We start from the raw sequence: 21,299 nt of genomic DNA, 5'->3' as shown, positions 1-21,299 counted from the left end.
AATGACAAACTAGAAACGTGGTGAAGCACCTGGACGAGGATGAAGCTAAGGTACTTTCACGTCGTATATATAATACTTACGTGGTACTGAAAATAGTTTACTTACACTATAATGAGTGACTTGCTTGCACCATTTCATTACTTAGTGTTTACTGTGGTTAAAGATAATCTCTATCTAATATAGGGTAAATAAGCGTATAGACAGAATAAAGAAAAAATGCGTTAGACAAAATAAAGACAGAGTAAATAAATATACACATATTACCTGGATTTTTCTTGGCTGCAAAAGACGATATGAGATCATATGACTGCTCATTATATGACTATAATGACTCATGAGGAAAGAGACTCATTTTCCTTTCCAATCATCTTTCCTATCTTCTACTACTTTCTCTCAACTCTCAATAATTATATTACCTTAAATATCGATTATTCCAATGTTTGCTTCTAATTTTTGCAAATTAGGACTCAAATGCACAAATTAAAATGAGATTCAAATGACACAATCCGCACATCCAAAGAATCAAGCTAGAGTAGAGCTTCACTTCGAATGAATATGACAACAAACGGTTTGGATGACATATTTTGTGGCAGAAAACTATCAAGGAGAAGAAAAAAACCTTCAGTTCTTGTATTGTTGAGTCGAATTCTTCTTATAATCTAAATGCTTACCAGATAAATTTCGATCACGAAATCGGAGACTCGAACTTTACAAGTCATTCTCTGCTCGATTTGTTGATCCCTCCATGTCTCAACGAACTTGAGATTGTTGGGTTGATAAAAAATGGGAATTGATGAGTGTAAGAATATTTAGAAGATGTGATTGCAACGAAATGTACTACCCAATTAGTTAGGTTTGTTATAGATTTTAATTAGATTATATGTTGGAAACAAATTAATAATATTTTTAAAATGTCTGAATGATATAGGTAGATTCGGTTGTTTGATAATGTAGATTTGGTAGCATTACAATGTAGAAATTTTGTTGGTTTGGTTATGGAGAGATTTTAGGGATTTCGTAGTTTAATAATGTGATTTATGGAATGTGGGTGGTTGAAAACTGGAGGGGTAAAATGGAGAAATGATGCAAGGGCAATATGGACATAAAATGTGCGGATGGGTAAATATGGAATTCTAGCCCTCCCCTAAAATTAAGGAAATCAAGTATGGTCATATATCCAATTTACGAAAATTTTAATCATTTTTCATTATGATATCTTATATGTAGCCATTTCTTAGTATTTCCCTAATTTTTACATAAAAATTATATAACTAAACTTCAATAAAAAGTAATCTAAATGTATTGGGCCTTTTGTATTTAGGCCCAATCAACTCATTCTTCATTTTGTTATTTTGGCTTCATTATCAACATCTTAAACGTTTCAATTTTGTCAACCTCAACATAACTCGATTAGATACCTGTCTTCGACTAAGAGGTCATGAGTTCGATTCTTCACCTTTACATTGTTGTATTAAATGTTGCAATTCTCTCTCTACTTTTTTTTCTTTTTAATTTTGTTAGGTGTCTTAACAATTTATTTATGCGAAATTTAGATAAAAAAAAGTATAACTTTTAAAAATTAGTGTCAAAATTGAAACCAACCGAGATATTTTTATAATATTTATATTAATATTATTTAATATAAATAATATTAAATATTTAAATAATATTAATATATTATTTAAATGTTAATTTATAATTGTTATGGAGAACAAAAACGACCTGAAACGAGATAAGAAGTTGAAGTCTGATTGGGGAAGACCGGCTCGTGACATAACGGGCCGGCCCAAAGAAGGACCTAACGTCGGGGCAGAGAACGAGGAAAGCGACCGGAGGGAAGCCCACTGAGCCACGAAGGGCTCGGTCCCGACCCGGTACTCCGCCCCGGCCCGGTGCTCGGTCTCGACCCGATGCTCGGCCCCGACCCGGGGCTCGGTCCCGAGCCGTGCTCGGCCCACGGCCCAGCCAGTGATCCCCCATCTTCGATCGACGATTTCGCCCAGGCCCTGCAACGGTGAATTAGGGTTAGCTACGGAAGGTTCTGGAACAACTTCACGCTATAAGTATTGATCCAGTCTTAGAGGTAAATGGGGCGAAGAAGTTGACTACATTTACATTGTACTCTTGCTAACTTAAGCAGCGGAGCCGGTGTGACTAGAGTCACACCGGTTTAGCTCGATTTGGTTTTGCAGGTATTAGTCCCGGATCAACGAATTTGGTAGGTGCGAGGAGGAAAACCGGAAGACCGAAATCCATCAACAATTGGCGCCGTCTGTGGGGACGATTTAAAGCATCCCGTTGAGCAACATGACACTAGAAAGGAGTCCACGACGCTCTGATGATAACTGCTCCGCCAAGAGGAGGCTGAACTTGGATGACCCCCAGGTTGGAGGACCCGAGGATGGGACCAACCAGTCAAACCCGAAACGTCATGAGGGGTTGCCCGAGGCGCACGCACAAATGACCCCTGAGCCACTCCAAAAGCAGTTCGCGGTCTTGGAAGACAAGGTAGAGGGCATGCTGCAACGCATGACCCAAGTCCTTCGACAATTCGAGCGACAAGAGTCCGACGAGGTACCCCTTGTCAGAGACCCGAGAAAAGGGAAGGGCCCAGCGCAAAACGAGACCGAGGAATCAACAAATAGTGTAGGGAGCAAGTTGCGGATAGGTGGAAATACTAGGCGACGAACCCGGATTTTCGACTCCCAAAAGATAAAAAAGCAACATAAATCCCCGGCATCAAACGGGGGCAAGAGCAACCAGGATAACAGAAACTCTGAGCCGATAAGCTTCGACAAAGGCAAACAGACAGATCGGCCAGAGTCTTCAGTGAAGCGACATAACCAAAAGGAGAAGGGATTTGACCTCTAAGAACTACTGGATCAAGCCGACTCACCATTCACAGAGGAGATCATGAGAGAGAAGATCCCTCCAAAATTCAAGTTACCCACGGTGAAACAATTCGATGGGACGACCGACCCAGTGGACCATCTAGATGCTTATCGGGAATGGATGGATATCTACGGAGTGTCGGAGGCGGTCAGGTGCCGGGTATTCTCGACTACATTAAACGGGTCAGCCAGAATATGGTTTCGACAATTAAAACGAGGGTCAATCTCGAGTTTCAAGAGCTTGGCCAGAGCATTCGTGACCCAGTTTGTAGGGGGACGGTGTCGGAGCCGACCTGTGGCTTATCTTTTAACTATTAAACAAAGGACGGCAGAGAGTCTACACGACTATGTAGCTCGGTTCAACGAGGAGAAGCTGCAGGTAGAAGGCCTTACAGACGCTGTATCTCTGCTGGCCTTCATGTCCGGCGTCAGGGATGAGCATTTGTCATTTTCGTTCGGAAAGAAAACACCGAGTACCTTCTCGGAGGTGCTGAGCCGAGCTCAGAGGTATATGAGCGCTGGTGAGTTCTTTTACTCAAAAAGGGAGCCAGACGGAAAGCGAACCGACCAAAAGAGGGAGAGATTAAAGGAGAACAACGAGTGTCGCGGGAATGCTACTATACCTCAATAAGGGGCAACGACAGAACTTCTACTAAGGGGGGCTGTTGACCTTTCCTTTCTTCCTTCAAATGTAGTTGTTTTTGTTTCTCTACTTTTAGCAGGATTTCTAATTATTATTTCTTTTATTCAATAAAGTGTCCACTTGTTTGGTTCTCTGTCAACTATATCTCTTAAATCCAAAACGAGATACCGACGACTTTGATAAAACACTTTGCCTCGTCTACAAGCGTACTCTCAAAAGATATCAACAATACACTTGAGAGTAGGGGGCAAGAGGTACCGACTACGGCTCCGACCACGGCTACTCAACGACGTAAGCTTGGTAAATCCAACTCTACACGGCGACGGTAAAACCAGCTATAGCCGAGCAGGCCGAGCAGGGCTCGAGACCGACCACTGTCCGGCGTCGACCAAGTGCGAACGGGCACAAATTTACATTAATCGGCGGTTTTATGAGATAGCCTATTTTGGTCAATAGGTCCTATTTTCGACTGAGCACGGCTCGGGTCCGACCACCACTCGACGTCAATCACGTGCGATGAAGCATGAATCTACTTTAATCGACACGTTTGGAAAGAACGGTTAAACAATCTCAACACGGCCAAACCAGAAGCGGGTCGATTGACCTAGCCTGGTTAAAACATGAGATGAAGTAAAAGGCCAAAAACAACAGCGGGTGTAAAACCGTTGGCTATGACCAACGAGTTAAAAACCAACGTCGGGCCTGAATAAAGCGACAGACCTCTCGGGAAAGGAGGCCGAGCCCTGGTTATCGACTTAATCCGACCACCCTTGATAGGGGAGAACCAGTGATGGGCCTGAATAAAGCGACAGACCTCTCGGGAGAGGCAAGGCCGAGCCATGGTCATCGACTTAATTCGACCAACCTTGACAGGAGAAAACCTCTTTTTTCACGAGTCGAGGCTTGTATTGCTACACCGTGATGCCGTTCGGATTGAAGAATGCAGGTGCAACCTACCAACGAATGGTGAATCGGATGTTTGCAGCCTTAATCGGCAAAAATATGAACATCTACATATCTACGACCAATCAAGAAACTCAAAATTGGGACGGACCTAGAAGCAGGCCGATAAGCTAAAAGCCAATCAGTGAATCAGGGAAAAGAATCTCGAGGTGCTGAAAAAGGCATGCGTACAGGCCCAGCAAGGTTAAAACAGAAAACAGGCAAGCCTAACCGATCAACGAAACCCACGGGTAGAAAATCATATGGCAAAAGTCAAAATAGGTTAAAAACCCGAGGGTGTTGATTTAACTTGGGGTAAAAAACCGGCATAAGCCAAATATGTTAGAAACCTAAGGGTGTCGACTAAACTCAGGGTATAAAAGCCATTGGCAAAAGCCAAGTGGGTTAGAAACCCGAGAGTAAACCCTGTGGTATAAAACATTGGCAAAAGCCAAATAGGTTAGAAACCCAAAGGTATCGACATTAGTTCTATTAAAGTTAGATCCCAAGGCCAAAAGTAAATGGTTTAAACTCAGATGAGAATAAAACCGGACTCAGAAGACTTGATTATGGTCAACGAAAATTGGAAAAACTTCCAATTCATGAATAGTATCGACAAGTTCAAGGCACAAAACCAGTAGTAGGAACCAAGCACTAAGATCCAAAATTGGATCAAAAGCTTTTGGTAGAAGCCCTGTGCATTAGCAACCTTCCCACTTTTAGCCACTGATATCAATGATCTCGTGGTAACGACAAGCGACAAGTACTCTCAAAACAAAGATCTTTACACAATTATTCGTCTTCTGTTTTGAGAGTGGGGGCCATTGTTATGGAGAACAAAAACGACTCGAAACGAGACAAGAAGTTGAAGTCTGATTGGGGAAGACCGGCCCGTGACATAACGGGCCGGCCCAAAGAAGGACCTAACGCCGAGGCAGAGAACGAGGAAAGCGACCGGAGGGAAGCCCACTGAGCCACGAAGGGCCCGGTGCTCGGCCCCGACCCGGGGCTCGGTCCCGAGCCGTGCTCGGCCCACGGCCCAGCCAGTAATCCCCCATCTTCGATCGACGATTTCGCCCAGGCCCTGCAACGGTGAATTAGGGTTAGCTACGGAAGGTTCTGGAACAACTTCACGCTATAAGTATTGATCCAGCCTTAGAGGTAAAAGAGGCGAAGAAGTTGACTACATTTACGTTGTACTCTTGCTAACTTAAGCATCGGAGCCGATGTGACTAGAGTCACACCGGTTTACCTCGATTTGGTTTTGCAGGTATTAGTCCCGGATCAACGAATTTGGTAGGTGCAAGGAGGAGAAACGGTTGTTGTATATAATTTAACCCCTAAGATTAATAGATGAAAAAGGAGTAGCAAACCTTTCTTTTTCCTTCCCTGTGTTTGTGTTTAAAAATATAAATATTGAGTTCACATAAAATTTTAATTTATAAATTTGGATCCCACAAATAGTTTTGATGATACAAATTGAGTGAACATGGTGAGTAATGTGATCATACAGGGGCAGCTTTGAGAGAGAGGAAATCTGAAATTTGGTTGGTGTAGAAATCTGGTTGTATTGAGTTGTTTGGACTTTCAAGTGTTGCCAAGCTTGTAACACCTGCCAAAAAACAAACAACAATACATTTGATTGGTTATAAGAAATTTTAGGTTTACAAATCAGGCTCCGTTCAATAACCATTTGGGTCTAGTTGATACCGGTTGTATTTTTAGTTTTTTATTTTAAAAACTACGTTTACTTCCTCTCAATTTCGCTCGTATATGTTTCACCATTCGGCACATTTGAATTCTCAACCAATTTTCAAAAACAAAATCAAGTTTTTAAGAAGACTTTTTGTTTTTAGTTTTTGAATTTGACTTAGATTTTGAAAATATTTGTAAAAAATAGATAAACAAATCAAAGAAACATATAAGTGAAAGTAGTGTTCATGAGATCAATTTTCAAAAATAAAAAACATGATGGTTATCGAATTGGGCTTTTAGTTTTTAGTTTTTGGTTTTTTAAAATTAAGCTTACAAACACTACTTCTTCACTATGAATTTCTTTGTTTTGTTATCGGTCGCAAAATCTAAGTCAAAATTTGAAAACTAAAAAAAGTAGTTTTTATAAAAGTTTGTTTTTGTTTTTGAAATTTGGGTAAGAATTGAAGTCTTTCTTCTGAGAAAGGCGAAAAACATAGCAAAAATAATGTGAGAAAACAATTATCAAACTCTGATGTTTTGTCTTAGTCCCCGATTTTATATATAAGACATGTTATTCCTTACCATTAACGTTATATAAATCTTTTAGCAAGAACTAAATGCTTTTAAAAATTCAACACGTAGCGTTTTATAGGTGACTTTAAACACTTGTTAATCAGTTAAATGAACAAAGGTTCAAAGGTTCAAAGTTTCTCATAGTAAGGACTCGAGTAAGTTTTGTATGCAAAGTTGAGGGACTAAGACATAGAGTTTGAGAATTTAGAGACCAAAAATAAAATAAATGTTAAAGTTCAAGAACGAAAATAAGATTTAAACCGAAAATTTATTACCTGATAAAACAAGAAGAGTCTTGCAGCCACCATTCTGTCCAAACAGAATATCAGTATCTAATCTATCTCCAACCATGCATATTTGTGACTTCAGAATCCCAAACCTATCATTCAGATTGGCACAACAAAAACATTATTTGTTAAGAAGGATGCAAGAAAACAAAGAAGGCAAGCTTGTTTTCATTTGATATTCGACGATTTATTGAATCGAAGAACGACTAACAACTGATAGGACTCAAAGTGATATTCGATATTTGGTAAGTTAACAATATAGATGACGGAGTTCAAGAGCTCTCCTCTCTCCCAAAAGACTTACCAAAATGTACCTACACATCACATTCACCTTACATTGGTTACATAGACGTGACCCAAAACATTGTTGCTAACTACTTTCCTGCCTAGACTAGCCCAAAATACCCTTCCGCTCTCCCTTCCTAATGCCTTGTATACGTATATGTGACACGGGCACGATATCAACCTCAAAGTATAGTCAACAGCTTATGTCATGAATCAAAAGTTGGCAATAGTCATAAGACCAAATTTAAAGGGAATAACTGTTTTCTATGATATAGAATACAAATCTTAAGACACTCCCAAACACACCCTATTGAGGTAGATAAATATAGCCACTGTCATTTCATGTAAAAAAATGTTTCATAGATTTATATATATGAAGCATCTAACGTCTAAATAATTTTGAACAGGTCAGCAACATAAAAACATTACTTGTTTGCTAAGTAGTCCATCATGAAAGTTGAGGGCTTCCCAACAACCAATGGCTCGCGTTGAGTCGACCCGCAAAGAGCACCGACCATCGAACCACCACCTGATTCAGTTCATAATCACAACAAGAAGAAGCTAAACAGCGTTCCTACTTACATGAGTTCTCAAATTCTAGACAGAACATGAAAACAAGCATAAAAACTTTAACTTTTTTAACAATAACTTTCTATTTTCAGCTTCCAACTCAATGATCTACTATACCAAAGTGAAATATATATTTTTTATCCTGCTGAGGCGTTACACACAGACTCTTGACAGTTCATATATGAAAGGAAACAAAAGGAAAGCCAAACTTGTGAAAATAATGATCAATTACATCCTATGATAAGTACTAAAATACAGTGAAAGTGGGAGAGAACTGAACCTGCCCACTCTTGTGCATCCGTCAGATGAGTGACAGCGTCACGATTAGTTGCAATGAAGAGGCAGCCTGGGTTTTCCCGTATGCAGAGTGTCCCATACCTTCAATACCCAATAAATATATTAACAAAAAATTATTACTTTTAACAGATCGAATTTAGTACATATAATATGCAGTTGTTTTGCAGAAATGGAAATCTAATGACATGAAATATACTCTGTAGGTTAGCACAGACTAGTTAATTATTTTGAGAATTGAGTTGTGAATAGCGGTCATAACCTGCAGAGTTGAGTTTACGAATGATGTTTAATAAAGGGGTACTTACTGAACTTTGTAGTAGTTAAAGTATCGATCAAATCCGACCACAACAGCACCCACCTTCATGAAAAACAAGAACTTGTTCAGATAAAATTCATGGAATATGGGGTGAAGATGAGAAGAAGTGATCCATGGTTGAATATAAGCCCTAAGTTAGATTTGTGTATGAAATGAAAAAGAAATGTGAGGAAGAAAGAAGTTCCAAAGGAAAGGTGGCAACAAGAGAGAGAGAGAGAGAGGGAGAGAGAGAGAGAGAGAGAGAGAGAGAGAGGAGAGAGGGGAGAGAGAGGGAGAGAGAGAGAGAGATTTCTCTCTTTTCTTTCTCTCTCTCCTCTCTCTTTCTTCTCTTCGAGGGAGAGTTTTTCTCCTTCTCGAGAGAGAGATACAATCAATAACTACAGAGATTATTTTGATAGAACTCAAACAACTGAAATAGAATGAATGAAAGATAAATGATAGAAGAACTACAATCAATAACTACCAAGTAATTCAAGGTACGTGGACTCTTCCCTCTATTGAATATTCTTAGTCAAGCTTAAACCACACTAAACAATTGTACACCTCAATCGTTTCCTACTCACTCTATTTATAACAAATCTCCCTAACAACTTTCCTACTAATTACTAATATACCTTTAATATCCTAATAATACTCCTAATTATATCCTAATAGTATTCCTATCATATTCGTGATGTGGACAGAGAGGTAAGAGAGAGACCTATGCAGGAAGTTAGCTAGAAGAAGGTAAAATGTCAATGTGTAAATGGGAGGGTAGGGGTGGTAACTTTTTGGCCATCAAGACCAGGGCAATGAGAGTCCAAAGAGTCTCTCAAAGACCTATTCAATAGCTTTGTAACTTATTGAGCTTAGTAAAAGTTTTAACTTAGAGCTCTTCAGCTCTATTGGGATAAAACTTTGAAATATTTCTTATGTGGTAGTAGTTAGGAGAAGTTACATCTCCATTCCTTTTTTAGAGGAGAATTCAAACAAGAAATTTGTATATAAAGCAAGAAAGATCAGAAATCTACATCCTCATCATGCTCCATCAGAAATCCTGGCTTCAGTTCTATCTTCTTCCCACCATCATCCTGTAGAAAGATGAAATATTATACCCTATAAATTCACATCCAATCATCTTGACCAATGACAGTGAACTTTAAGTTTATGTGATAAAAGAAACACAGATTATCATGCTAGGCAATCAACATGTGCTAAAAGATTACATATATGAGGACTGAGGAGTGATTTTGCAATACATATAAATGAACACACACAGATATATATGAAGAGCAGGAGAGTTAGAACGTGGCGAAATTCTTTATAAGCCTCACAAAGTCCTTTTTTATTAATCCAAGATCAAAATTTATCGAATTCATTAGTGTATCAGACCTTTTCAATATCATTCTGAAGTTACAGATAGAAAAAACTACCATCAGGAAAATGAGAAAAATTATATTATGTATTGAGAGATCTTTATTTTGTCACAGACAAATAAGAAGAGAAAATGAGTGCCTGAAATTCAAATAACACAGGAGCTAGCTGTTGTAACTCAAAAATGCTAATAACATGAAGGATTATTCATTTTCTCTCCATTCCCTTTCTACCTAATTAATTAGGCCACATCAAAAAATCACCTCGACAACAAAGTAAAAAAAATGTTTGAGGATCCTCCTAGAACTGAAAATGACCAAAAGTTCTTTGAACTAGAAGTTGCAGAATTTTCAAAGTTCATGGAAATTAATTTTCATCATAAATACCGGTCCACCGAGGTATTGATATCCAGCAAGTTCAAGTTCTTTCAAGATGCCATCCTCACCAATCACATAAACCTGAAATCGCAAAGCCATCAGTCCAGGCTAAAATTTATCCTTGTGATGATTAAAACTTTTACTCACTTGGAGAATCATAATCACCTTGAAAACTTTGAGAAATAAGAAGATTATGCACATTATCACAAATAGCTAAAGCAAGCAAGTACCTTTTTCTCTTTTGGAAAATTGATGGACTTCAAATATGCGGCGGCAGCAAAAGATGATGCAAAGATTTCTTCCTAAAACATTGGAATTTAGTTAGCGTTGCAATTTCATACAAAACTCAAGAACTTTGAGAAAACTGACTGACCTCAGTGACATTAAGACCAAGTGTCTCAAACTTTTTACCATACTGCTTCCTGGACTTTGTTGAATTGTTGGTGACGAAAACTAATCGTTTTCCCTGAAATTAAACAGGAAGAGAAGGAAAGGAAAATGACTGAAGGCAAAACTATCCATTGACTGAAGGAGACTATAGAATTTTGTATCATTTTCACTCATGTAAATTCTGTTAATTTGTCCTCATCACCCACTGCTCTCAAGGCCATAAGTTTCCAAAAAGTGAATTCTCTGTTTTAGAACATTACTATTTTTATACCTTTGACCGAAGCATATCAAGGGTCTCTGGAACTCCATCTATTAGTTTGTCCCCTTTCCAAATAACCCCTGCAATTAAATCAATAGAAAGCTTAAAACATTGACTACAAAAGAATAAAGGAAAAACGTTCTCCTACATTCCCTACCCAACTAGAAAAGAGGTAAATACTCGTCAAGAAAATTTTCCAAATTTGACCTGTTTCACATTAGTTATGGGAGTGCAATATTTCACTTAAAAAAAGAGTTCACATGGGGCTATGAGATTTTTATTCTTTTCGGGATGTGAAAAACACCATTGGAAGTAGAAGTAGCTTAATTGCAGAACAACACTTTCCTTCAATGTAATCTCAAAATAATTTTAATTAAAAAAGCTGTTTTATAGCCTCTCCTCACAAGAACTTCTTTCTATAAAGGAAGCCTAGAAAACTGAAACAAATTCATGAAACTCGGGAATGGGCTGCCTTGTCGCATCTTCTTCCCATGATCGGACCTTTGCTTATGGCCCTCCACTCTTCTGGGCAGTTCACAGTAAAGTCCCTTTCCTCCAACCTTATCAATGGCGGGATGGATGCAATCTCCCATCTTCATCATGATAACAAGGAAAGTAAAATTCTACCATTGGGATCTAAGTAATGGTAGTGTTAATACTCCCAACAATATGCAAAAGAGGAATCCTAAGGCGAATCTCCCACCATCAAGATGCATCATGCGCAAACAAGAGTAGGATCATGCCTTCGTCCACTGTCAATTTGCTAATTATTTTTGGAACTACATGAAGTCTTCCTTCAGGTGGCAACCGATGCCCCAAAATCCGTACTGGGATTTTTGGAATCATACCTTAATGGCATCCCATTCAACAAGGCAAAATATGACTTTATTGGAATCTTGGGATGGAAACAAACCATAAAACTTTTGATGGCAAGGAAACCCATACAGAAAAGTCCATAAACAATATTTTTTTGTAGCTCTCAGTCTCACATGGTCTAAATAGCTATAGTTTAATTAAACTTTACACCAGTTGGAAGGGTTTTTTATGACATTCCGTGATCTGGGGCTTGACCATCCTCCCCCACCTACCTTTTGTAATTTCATATTATCTCTGAAAGGTTTAATGTTTTCTATTAAAAAAAATAAAAAGCTGTTTACAAATTATGCACTGCACCCATGAACTCTACAAAAAGACTAGATCACCAAGTCCTTGAAGACCTCTCGGCTCAAGTAAACACTAATTTCTCCCATAACCCGAAATTTCAGCCAGAAAACCAATGACCCATTGACAGAAATCAAACGCTTTCCATGTTTTGGATGAGAAAAAATCAAGGGAAAATGGGAGAAGAACAGACCATCGCAATCGAAAATGAAGGTCTCAACAGAGTCAATAAGCTCATCGGCGTTCTTGAGTGGCTGCGCCGAAGCACGAACAGTGAAGCTCTCCATTCCAGACCTGCTAAATCTCCTCTTGCCGCTACTATTCCATCCAAAACTCACAGACCCAGAAGAAGAACAATCGGATAGAGTGCGGGAAAAGTGGCCGAATCCCAAGAATCTGGGGACACTGTGGTTAAAATTGGCGAAGGATTTGGATGCATTTGAGGAAGAAGCAACAATGAGTGAATGAGAAGCCGCAGTGGCTGTTCTGCACAGCATCTCTGCAGCTGCTTTTTAGTGCTTTTGGTGCTTCCTTGGTTTCTGTGTTGGCAGTTTGAGGCCGTTAAAAGCGCTTCCAGAATGCTGTGACGTGGGACGAGTGGCGCTCCTTTGTTCGTTTGGGATATAAGGAATTGAAAATTCTCCCTTTCTTTCTTTCTTTCTTCGTTTACGCCCAAGGACCATACGTGGATGACACCGTTGTCTAAATTCAAGATCTTTAATTTCTCTGGATCGGGAGGATTCTAACTCATGATCTTCTAATCATTTATATAATTTACTTTTATATATCGATATAAACTTTATTAAGACAACCGTATTTATGAAATGAAATTCATAATGTCAATGTAATGAGTAAATACCACGAGAATATTAAAAAATTTTCCTGACAAGTCTAGAATTATTTGTCTTCATTTCTTGTAAGTCAACTTTTCTTATGCAGAAGATATCATATGCATGATAGTATTTCACCACATTACGTGATATGGGCTAACTATTGTCAACAATATCTTGTCGCTTTTATCACTTTCTTAGTAATTCTCTCGTCGAATAAGGATCTATTGAAACTCCTCAACAACCATTCTATTACTCGATACACCACTTATTTGATGGAGCTCCACCATAGAACATTTTTTGTTTGACAATCAGAGAATTTCATCTACGTAGGAAAATCTTGGACCCGAGTCTGATACCATTTGTTTAGATAACTAATGTCTTGTTGGAACTTTTGAATAAAATTATTTTATTAAAAAAAAAGGAATCACAACTTTTCATGAAATTATGTGTGTTTTGTAAAGGTTATATCATTTTATCAAAAGACATAACTTTACATGAAAATAGTCTATTTGAATGGTCACAAATAGTCTATGGCTCTTTCAAGTGTTGAGAAACAAAAAAACTAATGTCTAAAAATTCTCTCTTTCCTTTTTTGTACGAATATTTAAATACTAAAGTTCGTGAATCACTTGTACATGAAGTGCTGCACTCAGGTTGGTAAATTCGTCCTATCTTGGGAAACAATTGTTCGTAAAACCTTGAGCATCATAGAGGGAACAAAATTGTCCTAAGGAAACAACACTGTCGTTGGGTTCGGTTTTTAAATTTTGTGTTTCCTTAAGTTTTCTATGCATATTTCTCTAACATTCTTAAGACAATTTTACATAAGTTTTTTTTATGCATCTCTCTAACTGATTTTATTCAATTCATAGTCTTGATCTTTGCTTGTTGGAATTTTTTTCGTATGGTTCTATGGATACTAATTTTGATTCTAAATTGGCTACTATGTTCCAATTTTCTTGATGGTTTTCATAAGTTTTTCAAGGATCTATGATACTTTTTGTTTTCTTTAAGTTATTTTGTTAAGAAACTTGATTAGATATTATATTATTTTGTGTCAATGTTGAAATGGGGTATTTCGACATGTATGTATTAACCTTGTTATACCTGGTCAATTTTTTAAATAGAATTTATTTTATTTCGTAGCACATTTATAGTTAATTATCATTGGAATTAAATTGTTTGGTGGTTTTATTTATTTTTATTATGTTTAATAAATTTTACATAATTTCTTTTTTTTTTGTGATGAATTTACAAAAGTGTCATTGACGATATTGAATTTCGTACGACATGGTGGTGGAAATCAAAGGTAAAATCTTGAGTAGTCTAATGACACAAGTTCAAACGATGACAATAAAAGATATTGTTTTATCTCACAAAAGATTACATTGGTATATATTGCATGGTTCGGTATTGGATATATTTTTTACCATCTTGAATTTCCTATAATATATGAGACTTGTGGTTTCATTCTCGTGAAGGAGTGTGGATGTAATTACGTGTTGAGTAATTACTATACATAGTAATTCCATATTTTATATGGAAATAAGTTTAGCAGCATGGTTAAATGCTTGAACGGGATATATAGTTAGATATCCAAATTTGCAATTAGTACATTGTTGTCATAAATGATGTATTTAAAGTATGCATATAGTTATGATTAGTTATGATATGAACTGGTGGAAAGGTAACTTCATAAAAATATTTGAAATTGTGGGAGTGCATTGCAAAAGCGAAAAGTTCTCTTAATTAAGTCTAACAAATTGTCATTATTGTAAACTATAGTATTTCACAAACAATTGAAACATTATGCATAGTTGGCAGTCTAATAGATCTTACAAATTACTCACGATGTGAGAAAATTTAGAAGATTTGCAAATAATTTTGGAAAAGAGTGTGCTTGTTGATATAGAATCATATACCATGCATTCAATAGAAAATTCGGAAAATTCATGTAGTATAAGGGTTGTGTAACGCCCCGAGTCTCTCAGGTTAGTTAGTCTCGAATTAGGAGATTTTCATTTAATTTTAAATTAAACTTTAATTAAATTTATTTATATCGGATCTCGCGTGATTGGTTTTATCTCAGGTTGGGATGGTTTTTTTTTTCTTTTGGGCTTGTTTATTTTGGCTTTTAGTTGGGTTGGTTTGGTTTTAAAACAAAAGGAAAAAAAATAATAAAAAGAAACCCTAAGAAAAGAACCAAAGTCATCTTCTTCTTCCTCCTCTCCCTTGCCCAGCCGCCACCCACCAGCCTCCCTCCGACGACGTCGTCTTCAGATCCGGCGACACCCAGCAGGCCGCGGCTCCTCCTCTGGCGTTTTTGCGTGCGACGCCGCGGCGGTCCTCCGCGAACGGTAAGTCCGACGAGTGGCGCACGGGTTCCACGAGCAGTGGCGCGTTACCTTCGGTGGCTGCAGCAAACCACGAACTTCGACAACCACCGTGACCCGCAGCAATCCGAATTCGGTGACCCCGCGCCCGATTTTGTGAGACGCATCGTGTTTGGTGACGTTTTCCGGCCTACCGGCGACGGTCGGTGTTGACGCACAACTAAACGAATTCAGTTCCGTGATACCATCTATTCGGCGCCAACCCACACTCAAACGAAGTTTGATTTGAGTTAATCATCCATTTTCGGTATAGCACCAGCAAGTTCGAGCCTTTTCAAACCCAGTTTTACAGTTCTGAACCCATTCTACATCGATCCAACAAAGACCCAAGTCGTTTCAGCAAACTTCTGGGTCGAGCAAACACTGAGCTAGGAGCATTAGGAGTGTGTAAGTAGACAAGGGGTGTGTGCGTGCGTTAATGTGTGTTAGTTGGTTTCCATTGTGCTGTTTTGTGATGTTTAATATTGATCTTGATACGCTATTGTGCTAGGTAACTCTCGCTTGTGTTAATCTGTATGCTTGGTGTAGTGTTGAATATTCGTCGGTGATAATGGTGGAATTTTGCCTTGTTAAACTGCTGAAAATTGTTGTGGGATAATGTGTGTTTACAAAGGATGCTCGTTAAAATGGAATTATTGCGATTATGCTTTCTTATGATGTGGGTGTGCTAGTACAGCTTATATAAATGTTTCTTTATGATGCGAGCGTGCTGGTCCGAATCATATTATTTTCTTATGAGATGTGGGTGTAATAGAAGCATGTTTTCGGACCCTGTTTGCAGGATAGTGGTTGTTGTGGAGTTGGTTATGATAAGGAACGTTGGATTCTTGTGGAAAGTGAATGGGTGGGTGTCAAGGCCTCGGGTACAAACGGTCGAGGGCTGATACCTCACTAATTGGGTATCGAGGCCTCGGGTAAAAACGGTCGAGGGTCGATACACTAATATTGGATAAAGATGAGTGTCGAGGCCTCGGGTATAAATGGTCAAAGGTCGATGCGAGGAGTCTTTTGAAAGGAAAACTATTGGGGCCTTGGGTAAAAATGGTCAAGGGCCAATAGATTGCAAAGTCATCGAGGCCTCGGATAAAAATGGTCGAAGGTCGATGCAGTAGTGTCGGGGCTCTGGGTAAAAATGGTCAGGGGCCGACACTACTCGAAAGAGTTAGCTTTGGAAAGCTAGGATAGTTGTGATGAGCGTAGAGGTGCTTGAGATGTTAGGGAGCCTAGAGGTTGGTAGTTGAATCGTTCATGGTTGTGGTTATCGCCGGATTTTATAGAGTGTGTCTATGTTTGATTACATAATGTGATGAAGAGCATGACTATGAATGTTTCATGATTTTTTTTAGCATGATGTTTGTGTGTTGTTGGTGAGGGCTACTTACGGAGTATATTTTATATACTCACCCCCCCCTCTGCAATTATTGGTTCAGGCGGAGAATTCGTTGCCGACCATGGTGATGAAGCGGAGGAGACATGACGAGCGAGAACCATAGGCTGCGTAGTTACTTTTGCTTAGCTTAGGTTTAGATGGTTTAAACTTTATTGCTTGGACAACAAACTACTTGTTCCTATCTGATTAATTGGGAGGTGTCCCACTTGTTGTCTACTTTAATTTGGAATAGGTGTTTATTTTAGTTTCTTCTGTTCATTGAGTTTGCCTAGTTGGAATAATGAAATTGCTTCATGGAGTTGTCCACGGATGATGATTGATTGATGATCTATAGGATTGATTCTTTGGTAAATTGATGGGAGTTGAAGCTTTATTTTATATAATTATTTCACAGGGAGTTAGTTATCTCGTATTTAGAGATAAGGTTAGACAGGTGGGTAGTTAACGTGACCTAGAAGCGTGTAGAACGTTATGGGGCGTTACAGGTTGTCTCAGTTATTGGCTTCGGGCTAGAAACTGAAGATTGGGTAAAATGTGAATCCTACTAATTGGTTTATAAAAATTCCGGAAGCAGATTCTCATAGTTCAAAATTTTAATTAAATTAGACGTGAAATCTAGAAATATTCCTTTTGTGTTTGTAGTTATATTGGCAAGTGACGATAATACAGATATTTAAATATTCAAAATGATGGGTTGCACTCGTACTTGGAGGATACAGTGATGAAAAATGGATTTTTTATACTGATGATTCAAAATCCAAAGGTGAACTATCATACTCAATGTAATATGAAATCAAGTGCAACTTTTAATGCAAAAATGGTAAGTTTTGACATATACGTCGAAGATATATTGCTCTCGAATGGAATTATATGAATTGATGATGTGAAATCAAAAGATATATTGTGAATATGTTTACAAAAGCTTTGGCAAGAGAGCAAGTGAAATTATCTTCAATAGGAATAAGTTTGAAGCCTATAATATAATAGTTAACATCATGGTAACTCAACCTAACTCAGTGGAGATCCCAAGATCTAGATTCAAAAAGGAAAAACAAATTTATATATACAACTTTTTTTCTTCCGAAAAATTTGGAAAGGGAAATAAAATTAATTTCATGCTCCCTTCTTACATTACATGTGTATATATAATTCAACTATAGCAAATATCGGCATAGAGTCTTGCATCTTTCTACATCTCTAGAGGATCTCTAGTTTTACTAAGAATCCCTGTTGTTGGATTGGATTATAACGAACTTTTTTGGAATTTGTAACAAAATCTTTATTAAATTTTATTAAAAAAATTATAAGACAAGATATAATAAATAAAATAATACAAAGAGCACTAAGAAAGAATTATAAATTCCTAACCATTTCCATTAGAGTGGTGTATTGTCAAGATACTCTTTAAAGAAGTCACCTATGTATGTGTAAAGGAGTCGCTTCTATGAGAATTTTTAAGGTCGAATTCTATAAAAATACTCATGAAACCAAACGATATTCTGGATCAAAATGAATACAAACATGAGAACCATTAGTATTTTAAATATATCTATGGAATTATTATGAATTTGACTTGCTCTTAAAAAGTTGGATCATTCAAAATTCTTTAACTACTGATAAGCTCCATAGTTTTACTGAAAAAAGTTTAAAGTTTGTACACGTTTTAAAAATAAATTTTATTCATAAGGAAGATTGGTGTAACTTTTGAATAAAATTATTTTATTAAAAAATAAAAAATTACAACTCTTCATAAAATGATGTGATTTTGTAAAGTATCAAACAACATAACTTTACATGAAAATATATGTCTATTTGAGTGACCAGAAATAGCTATTGGTTCTTTTCAGTTTTGGGAAACAAAAAAACCGATCCCTCAAAATTCTCTCTTTCATTTTTTATACGAGTACATGAGACAATTGTTGGTGAAACCTTGAGCATAGAAGAAATAAAATTATCTTAAGGAAACATGTTGTCGTTTGTCTTAAGGAAACACGTTGTCGTTTGTCTCAAGGAATAACGCTGTCGTTGAGTTCAATTTTTTAATTTTGTGTATTCTTAAGTTTTCTCTACATATTTCTCTAACACATCTTATATCTCCACAATGATATGATATTATTTAATTGGCCTTAAAATTACACCGAAGAAATCTTGTACCAATAAAAGTTGTAATTATTATAAATTAAAGAATTTTTTACTTACAATTTAAACGGATATGGAACCAAAGATGACGTGTAGAAATTTTCAATATGCAGCCAATGACAAGCATAAATTTGAAGACATTTAAGATTTAAATGTAAGTCAAAAAGCCAGCTCTAAATTTTAGACAAATGGTAGAAAGAGAGATTTAAAAAAAAAAATACAATAATTGATTTTCTAAATCAAAATGATACTTTAAAAATCAATAAGCGATTTTATGTTTTCCTAAAATCAATTTTTTAATTTGCCAAATATTATCAATGAGTGATTTTGCATTCGGTGTATTATCCTCAACCTCCATAAGCAAGATATTGTATATCAACAACTCTGAAATACGAGGTCCACGTCAAGAAGATGGCCAAAAATAATTTTCCTAGACATGGCAAACTATTTGGGGGATGAGTTTGTATCATTTCCATTTTTCAAAACCTGAACAAGAGTAAATTGTTACCTCATTTCACAGATGAGATGCAAAAAGCCAAGCTTGAAGGGAACCAAAATAGGCAAAAACGAAATGGGAAGAAAGAAGAGAACTGAAAACTGAAGAAAACGAAAAAGGAAGAAGAAGTAGTTGAAGCGTACCAAGGAAGGAGAAGAGAAAGAAGGGGAAAGAAGTTGAAGGGAAGGGCACCACGGTTGTTTTTTGATTTAAAGAGCATAAATGTAATTTCAGTTATTCTTAAATTCATTAATTTTGAGTGGTGGGTTGTCCGAGAAATTTTTTTTTCTAGGAGGTAATTTGAGTCATTTTCCCCAAAAATGTTACTCATGCTTTTAATGGTTCCTATTCCAATTAAGCTATGCTGTACCAACAAAGCATTCGAAGTTGGTCATATATGATTTTCATTAGACTAAACTCTTCATAACTAGGGATCTAAACTCTTGCTACCTTCATTCCTTCACAAATTCAATGGCTATTGCTCTAAGTTCAACTTAAACATTGATTCATAGAACAAAGTTGTTTCTAGATCTTCCATTCTTTGTAAACCATGTCCAATCTGCATTTGGCAAAAGAAAAGAAATCCCACATTCTCTTTCACTTGATAATTCTCCATCCCCATTGCTCTCTTCAATGTCATCTCATCCTTCCTCTACTACTTATAACCAAAAAATGCATAATCAGAGTACAATTTTCAATTTACCTCTCATACACAACATTTTCTAAAGGTGGTGTATAGGCCAGCCTAAATTGTTTGGACGAAAATCAAAACCCTAGATTTCAATCCAAGAAACGGGAGGGGGAGAAGGAGAAAGTTGCAGAAGAAGAACAAACCTAAATCTGCCTGGCAGCAGCATCAGCAACAAGGGGCAAGTGAGGGGTCCGTCCGAGAAGGCAAGAAACCAGACTGTAAACGAAGCACAAAACGCTGAAAACAAACAGTCCGTTGTGGCCCCAGACCATGATCTGGAACCCGATTCCGGCCCGACCCGGGCTGAGGATCCTCTGGATCAGCAATGGCACCACGAGGAGGACGTCGAGAGTGACGGCCTGCATCGAATTGAAACGGACGTAGTGGGAGAAGGCAGGGTTGCGGACGACGCCCAAGTAGAGGGCGAAGAAGGCGACGAAGGTGGAGTGGGGGATGGAGCGGTAGAGCCCTAGAACGGGGAGGAGGGGCTGGAAGGCGACGCCGAGGGCCGGGTGCTGGGCGAACAGGAAGCGCCCGTACTGGAGGGAGTTGAAGAAGGGGAGAGTGTAGGCGACGGCGGAGACGAGGCGGTCGGTCGCCGGAGTAGGGTTGTAGGACATGCGAACGGAGGCGGATCTTGCGGGGAGAGAAGAACGGTGCCGGGATTTGACGGCGGCGGCTTTAATGGCGGTTCTGGCGGAGAGATTGAGGAGATGGAGAGGGATGGAAGCGGAAGCCATTTTTTAAGCCAAATTTGAGGTAGCAGTAGCAGAGCACACAGCACACAGCACACAGCACAGGCGTTTTGTTGGGGAAGAACGAGATGGAATAACTTGTTTGATAGTGGCCCTTAGGGCTCAGTTAATTACAAGTTTCGGTCGCTATCATTTCGGCTTAATTTTAATTTGTTTTCTATTTTCTTGTTTTTAATTTTAATATAAATTTATGGCTACATTTCAAAAATTTTAAGAATAAAATGTCGTGTGAAAATTACGATTAAAATAGATAAGATAAAAATAAAAATAAAGAGATCAAAATAGACTTTTGGAAGAATGGATAGAATTAAATCCCATATTTTTCTTCTTTCTTTCACAAATTTAAAAGTTATTTTTTGTTTTTTTTTCAGTTCAACATGTATGGTGGGAATTGGAATCTCTCGCCTTTTGATTGAATAAGAATATATGTCTCGAGTTATATTTAAGTTGGTAATTTGACTCTCGAATTAACGTTGAAATATTATTGTTGCATATATATATAGTATTTTAATATAGGAGGTGCCAGTGAATATGTTATTTTATCAAATAGATGAAGCAATAAA

The 21,299-nt window shown here is 37.7% G+C and overlaps 3 protein-coding genes and 1 long non-coding RNA gene across 4 annotated transcripts; 2 read left to right on the top strand and 2 right to left on the bottom strand.

Annotated features, from left to right (window-relative positions):
• The first annotated feature begins 2,913 nt into the window (after nt 1-2,913).
• Nucleotides 2,914-3,522, top strand: LOC148210693 (uncharacterized). The gene has a single exon (XM_088125152.1). The coding sequence runs from the start codon at nt 2,914-2,916 to the stop codon at nt 3,520-3,522; it is 609 nt and encodes a 202-aa protein (XP_087981278.1).
• Nucleotides 3,523-5,897: 2,375 nt separating this feature from the next.
• LOC111018244 (phosphoglycolate phosphatase 1A, chloroplastic) lies at nt 5,898-12,620 on the bottom strand. The gene is made up of 11 exons (XM_022294260.2): nt 12,233-12,620; nt 10,891-10,958; nt 10,603-10,695; nt 10,460-10,531; nt 10,239-10,310; nt 9,510-9,569; nt 8,489-8,541; nt 8,167-8,264; nt 7,746-7,845; nt 7,020-7,123; nt 5,898-6,088 (listed from the first exon to the last, which is right to left on the bottom strand). The coding sequence occupies exons 1-11, from the start codon at nt 12,534-12,536 to the stop codon at nt 5,982-5,984; spliced, it is 1,131 nt and encodes a 376-aa protein (XP_022149952.1). The 5' UTR covers nt 12,537-12,620; the 3' UTR covers nt 5,898-5,981.
• Nucleotides 12,621-15,047: 2,427 nt separating this feature from the next.
• Nucleotides 15,048-17,007, top strand: LOC111018252 (uncharacterized). Its single transcript, XR_002602383.2, has 2 exons — nt 15,048-15,652; nt 16,696-17,007. It is a non-coding gene; the product is annotated as an uncharacterized LOC111018252 (long non-coding RNA).
• A 2,792-nt stretch (nt 17,008-19,799) lies between these two features.
• Nucleotides 19,800-20,820, bottom strand: TIC20-II (chloroplast import component Tic20-II). The gene is made up of 2 exons (XM_022294264.2): nt 20,125-20,820; nt 19,800-19,945 (listed from the first exon to the last, which is right to left on the bottom strand). The coding sequence occupies exon 1, from the start codon at nt 20,719-20,721 to the stop codon at nt 20,125-20,127; it is 597 nt and encodes a 198-aa protein (XP_022149956.1). The 5' UTR covers nt 20,722-20,820; the 3' UTR covers nt 19,800-19,945.
• Between the last annotated feature and the right edge of the window lie 479 nt (nt 20,821-21,299).

This window comes from Momordica charantia, assembly GCF_013281855.1.
Source record: "Momordica charantia cultivar OHB3-1 chromosome 6 unlocalized genomic scaffold, Mcharantia_2.0 BLBB01000006.1, whole genome shotgun sequence".
NCBI lineage: Eukaryota > Viridiplantae > Streptophyta > Magnoliopsida > Cucurbitales > Cucurbitaceae > Momordica > Momordica charantia.
Note: the sequence above shows the minus strand (reverse complement) of the source record. Positions and strands in the feature narration are given on the sequence as shown.

Coding starts and splice junctions, on each gene's coding strand:
- LOC148210693 (XM_088125152.1), top strand. CDS start 2,914: ATGAGAGAGAAGATCCCTCCAAAATTCAAGTTACCCACGGTGAAACAA.
- LOC111018244 (XM_022294260.2), bottom strand. CDS start 12,536: ATGCTGTGCAGAACAGCCACTGCGGCTTCTCATTCACTCATTGTTGCT. Junction 10,532..10,602: donor TTGGTCTTAATGTCACTGAG/GTCAGTCAGTTT, acceptor CCAATGTTTTAG/GAAGAAATCTTTGCATCATC. Junction 8,265..8,488: donor TTTAACTACTACAAAGTTCA/GTAAGTACCCCT, acceptor TGGGTATTGAAG/GTATGGGACACTCTGCATAC.
- TIC20-II (XM_022294264.2), bottom strand. CDS start 20,721: ATGGCTTCCGCTTCCATCCCTCTCCATCTCCTCAATCTCTCCGCCAGA.